The sequence below is a fragment of the Nelumbo nucifera genome, chromosome 4 (genome assembly GCF_055504915.1).
Source record: "Nelumbo nucifera cultivar China Antique chromosome 4, China Antique-T2T, whole genome shotgun sequence".
Taxonomy (NCBI): Eukaryota; Viridiplantae; Streptophyta; class Magnoliopsida; order Proteales; family Nelumbonaceae; genus Nelumbo; species Nelumbo nucifera.
This window is the reverse complement of record NC_142652.1, coordinates 8,004,913-8,010,423: the sequence shown is the minus strand read 5'-3', so window position 1 is coordinate 8,010,423 and position 5,511 is coordinate 8,004,913. Positions and strand designations below refer to the sequence as shown.

General features: G+C 40.2%; 1 protein-coding gene across 1 annotated transcript; it reads right to left on the bottom strand.

Annotated features, from left to right (window-relative positions):
- Window positions 1-317: 317 nt before the first annotated feature.
- On the bottom strand, window positions 318-5,137 carry LOC104591547 (protein-L-isoaspartate O-methyltransferase-like). Its single transcript, XM_010250417.3, has 4 exons — window positions 4,893-5,137; window positions 3,819-4,089; window positions 1,586-1,750; window positions 318-991 (listed from the first exon to the last, which is right to left on the bottom strand). Exons 1-4 carry the CDS (start codon window positions 5,112-5,114, stop codon window positions 741-743), a joined length of 909 nt encoding a protein of 302 aa, XP_010248719.1. The 5' UTR covers window positions 5,115-5,137; the 3' UTR covers window positions 318-740.
- Window positions 5,138-5,511: the final 374 nt, after the last annotated feature.

Below are 5,511 nucleotides of genomic sequence, written 5' to 3'. Positions count from 1 at the left end.
TATAATGGTTAACCCAATGGTATCTACAACCCAACCCAACCCATTTAAATGGGTGGATTGGGTGATGGGTTGATCACACAACCCGCCAAGTAAATGGGCGGGTTAAAAATTGCCACCCCTAACCTGGATGAAGCAAGAGATATTATGGCTCGGTTAACTGTAAAATTGAGATAAAGATGAACCCCTAGGGCCCTAAATTCAATGGTCGACAGTCTAGCAAAATCAGGGATTCATAAGGACTCTTTGTTTAGTGATTGTATGCTACCTTTGTAATTTTCTGGCGTAGTCTTTTCTGAAGCTGTACGCATACAGAGAGAGAGAGAGAATCAAATGCTATCATTCTTCCCTGATACTCATACATGTGATGCTAAAAATACATCAAACTGTCCTACGCAATACACCTCTTGGACCCATGTTCAGTGAATGTTCTCAATCTCTCCTCCCCTACAAACTTTGAAATGGTATAGGATCGTCAACCAGTGGAATTTCTTGGCCTCCAGCCCAATAACAAGTGCATGTAGGGAAATGTTCTTTATTGCTAAGAGAATTTACAGAGGATAAGCACATATTTAAGAGAACACGGGTACCATTCCCTCCAAGGTAGGTAGAAATCGGTCCTGTCTCGATCATATCCTTATCTATTAAGAGACTAGAATTCATGCATCACTTGCAAGAACTTTTATGTGACAATAACAAGCCATCCTATGGAACCACACATCATCCCTGAAGAACTTACTCTGTCAATAACCCCGCAATTGAGCATCTCGACTAGTCAGTGGAACATAACGGACAGAGGTTTCACTATAGACACTGATGGTGCCATCGAGCTTCTTGTCTACTACCTTCAAATCCTGGAAAACGTTTCCAACAGGAATCACCATCCTGCCCCCAGGCTTCAGCTGGTCAATAAGTGGTTGAGGTATCTCTGGTGCTGCTGCTCCCACATGAATGGCGTCATACGGTGCAAACTCTGGCCAACCTAGCCTGCCATCTGTGTCCAGTCAAGTGATAATCATGAGATTATCGTTAGCATATACCACAACAAATTTTTGCTAACTCATTAGGAGTCAAGATAACAAAAAAATCTTACTTCAAATGGGTTTCAGGGTAATTGTACTGTTATTAATGACATCAACAAATTTCCATAACAAATCACACGCTGGTATCTTTTCCCTTTTCCAAAGGATGACTATTGCTATCACCACCATGGTATGATTATGTGTCTTCCTTTTATTTGCACCTAAATTCTGGTATCAATAGGCAGTGGTGAGGAGGGTTTCAAACCCAGGCCGTGGTAACCACCAAGCATTTCATGCAGACCTTCACAGCCACCACCCTTCCCCTGGATTTTGGTGGAAACATCAAGCACCATAAATGATTCCAAGAAAACAGTCACCAAGCAAGGAAACAATTCTCCTTAGATGTTTCCCATGTTTACTCTGTATCTCAAACTAATGGAAGTGGGACCTTAGCCTAGTTGCATTCTCCAAAAACCCTGCCATATTTACTGATATCACTTTATAGGCCATAATTCTTATCTGCAATAGGAAACATGACTTGTAAAGATTAGGTTTGTTGGACATACCACCAACATGAATGGAGAGGGAACCTTCTTTCAACAATGGTGCTGCTGGAGTCTTCTTGATATTCTCGATGGAAGATGTAACCAACTCAGGAATGTGTTCTACACCAACTGCACGGCCTTGTGGTCCAACCATTAATGCAAAACATGCTGTCAAGTAGCCCGTTCCTACATAAAAATCAGTTAGAATACAGATGACAAGAGCAGCACAGACATCTACTTCCATGAGTTATCAATTATAATATAACAACAGCCTTGTCGAGCATTTCAAGGTAAAACTGGTCTTGAACCATCTGGAGGAGGTAGGAATTAGTATAAAAAAGAAGTTTTTGATGAGCCAATTCAGAATACATTTCCATTTCAAACAGACAAGAGGACAAGCCATCTCGGACAAGAATGTACTATCAAGTACCAATAATCACTGCTGAATTGGTTAAGAGGACATAGATGAGTCACACCACTCTTCTTGAACCATTTCTCAGGCATGGTCTCTCTCTCTCAAACTTCTTTTTCTTCTTCTCCCAGGGCTTACATGACCTCAGCTCAAGGTATATTTGATAATGCAGCTTACCTCATAACAAAAATAGTGAATCATAACATCTATAATTATTTTTTACTGAATGGTAGTGCCATCTACCAAAAAAATTAAATTTTTATTAGCAACAAGACTAAAAAAACTTACCAAATGGTAGGCAAAAGAACACAGTGGGCATAGTTTACTTGGTAAAAAATAGTAATGTTATAGTATTTTATTGCTGATAAAATCTCTGGCTGGTTGTAGTGGAGACCTAGGATCAAATCCCACTTCACCAAGGATTTTTATTTATTTATTTTTTTGGGGGGTGGTGGGGGAGGGGCTTGGGTGAGGGAAATCCCCACTGTGTAGCCTATTCACCTAGCAAAAGTAAAACTGCAGCACTTAATTTTTATTTATTCATTTAATAATTGATAAGAAAAATGATGTACATACTACATACATAATTGCCAAGCCTTCTAAGTTGGGATAGCTTTTGTTACCTACTTCTATTCATCATTTTACAACATTTTCTTGCAAGCTTCCATCTTGTGAAGTCACCCTCCCCCAATAAAGTTGGCTTCCAGGCCCCTGGCTGCACTTTGTCTTGCCAATTCATCATCCAAACAGTTGGCTGATCTTGACGTACAGTTGAAAGTCACCCCAAGTTCTCCAGCCAAATTTTTTACATTCCCTATAACATGTCTCTACATAGAAGCACCTCTACTGTTTTGGTCAAACCACTCCAAGATTACATTAAAATTCCCTTTCACTACCAAGTCACTGTATCATACCAAATTGCAACAATACCTCTGTATATGCAGAGGGTACCATGGCCCAATGGAGTGGGTCATCAAAATCTGAACTGAACTTGTTTGAAGACTCAAAACCCTAAGCTGACCCCACACCCAATTAAACCTGACCCTAACCCGATCCTATAGGCTATAGGGCCGGGTCAAGTTGGGCTTACCATTTAACCTGACCCATTGAAATCCCTATCAAGTCCCCATATCCAATGGAGCCAGGAGATAATGCTAAGATGTTGCCATCATTATTTCTAAAAACTCCAGTTCCTAAACATGCAGAGTTCCCTGAATTTCATTATCAAAATTAGCCTGATGACATTAATTTCTAGAGGAGATCAAATGCTGTTTATAGATACTCTTACCAATGATGATTCACCATGATAACCAATTATGGATGATGCCAGTGGTAGAGAATGTAGTGAACACTTCCAAAGTTTTTATCCAATAAGCTACCTTAACAGAAATGTTTCAATTAATGCTCCTTCATTTGACTTATATCTTCAAAAATTTTGGTGTTCCTTTCCTCCCAAAACCACCCATAGTAAAACTGCTCTTGTGAGCATTCACACTTAAGACTTTTTCACCTTGAGGTACCTTGGCCAGGCCTTCCCTAAAGGTATAGATGAATTAGAGGGGACATCTTTAATCTTTTACAAAGAAGAGTCATTTTCTATACAACAAAAATACTCTAAAGAACTCTATAGTCACTCTTTTTTATATCTTGAAGCATTAACCTGAAATGGCTCTGGAAACATTGATATCCCCATATGTCCAAATGCAAAAAGAATAATAGAAAGTACAATAAAGCAACTTGTACCAGCTTCTACTATCCCGGTGAAACAGATCGGAGTAGGAATGTAACAGGCCAAAGTTTGCATAAGAAAGTCAAGCGCCAAAAATGGAGGAAGTGTAATACCTGAACCAACATCTAACGCGTGCATGCCTGGTTGCAAATTCTCCTTCAAGAGCTCAAGACATGTGGCATGCATATGAGGTGCAGATATGGTGGCATTATAGCCTATCTGCATGGGGCTATCGACATAAGGGGGGTTTCCATCGGGTACAAACAATCCTCTATCAATAGTCTCCATCACTTCGGCTACTTTCCTTGATCTAATTACTCCGTAGTGCTGCAACTTTTCCACTAGCGTTTTGTTCTCTTCGATGCCACCTCTGCTCCAGAATCGCTGTCAAATTATCGTGAAACAAACTCAATGCAATTCTCTTCTTCAATGTGAAGCTCAAAAAATAAAGGCAATACATGACAATGCTCACGCCCACAGATGAACAGATTGGCTTAGGGACAGAATTTGATATAAGGCAGAAGGCCAACTTCGGGGGGAAAATAAGGCGGCAAAGAACATATTTCCTGCTCCACAGGTGGACAACACTAAAGTTGATGCACACAATAGATTCACTTTGTGCTGTAAGCATGAATGACCTTCAATGGAAACAGAGGCGAAGGGACATCGTCCCACAGGACCAGATTCGGTTGGAAAGAAACCGCAGAAGCAGGATAAACTATGAAGAAGAACACAATTGCTCCTTACGTCCTCCTTTGAGGCCATAATTACTAATAGAATCCACCAAAATGAAATGATAAAGAAAAAGAAAACTCGTTGTCGCAAATAAGAGAGATGACTCTTGAAAATTACGCAGTAGATGGGTAATCAAGAAGGTTTTTTACCATTTTTCTACTGATCTATGGATAATTTGTTAATCCAAATTATTCCACGAGTTCTGAATCACTATATCTCGACTTACCCTAAAAACCCGAAAACTCAAAACGATTAAAATAAAACGAAAGAAAAGATGGACGATAAAACCCACGTTTTTTTCAACTTCACTCACTAAAAATTTTCAAATTAGATAAAACGAAAGAAATAAACTGAAAGCAAATAGTTCTATCAACATAACTGAGGGCCAAATTCAATGAAACGAATAAAAGATGAAAAAGAAAGAAGAAAGAAGAAAGAAGAAAGAAGCATACCTCCATTCTCAAGAACAGAGAGTTCCCCGTGAAAAGCCTAGGATTGGGTGGACAGAACGACGAAGGAGTTAACGGGTGAGCAGAGAGCGTGCCAAGGAAGGGTGGAGGACGACGATGGAGGAGGGTGAAGGCTACTAACTGCTTTAGAGGCGCACAATAGCGGCATCCATAAGCTATTGAGAAGAACGGCATCCCAATTCTAGCAGATTCCCCCATTTTCATAATAATAATACTGAAATACTCCCAGGTGTCAGACTGTCAGTCTTCTTTCATGTGGACTCAGTACTCGCACACACCGCCTCTTTCACATTCACACGTGTCTGCTCTGTAACTCGAATCAAAGATTCCAAACACAACCCCTATGGCGCTGGTACATGTCGATCGTCATCTCACCTGTAGCAGAGTAGCCGGATGACTGGGATCCTTTGACCTTTTGTAACATATTATTTTATGGAGCAGATCCTGTTCACGGGGCAGTGCTGCTCTGCTCCATACTCACAAATCAGAATTCAGAGGAGCCAAGCACACCGATTTATAAATGACACGTGTTGTGCAGGTATCCACTTTGGTTTAAGCCAGTCAGCTAGCTAGTTTCATTGTTGATGAATAATTTTTTTTC

Bases quoted from the DNA above. Each gene is read 5' to 3' on its own strand.
- LOC104591547 (XM_010250417.3), bottom strand. From the start codon at position 5,114: ATGAAAATGGGGGAATCTGCTAGAATTGGGATGCCGTTCTTCTCAATA. The intron at 4,090-4,892 runs GTATGCTTCTTT...ATAATTTGACAG, and splicing joins CTCTGTTCTTGAGAATGGAG to CGATTCTGGAGCAGAGGTGG. The intron at 1,751-3,818 runs GTATTACACTTC...ATTTTTATGTAG, and splicing joins CGCGTTAGATGTTGGTTCAG to GAACGGGCTACTTGACAGCA.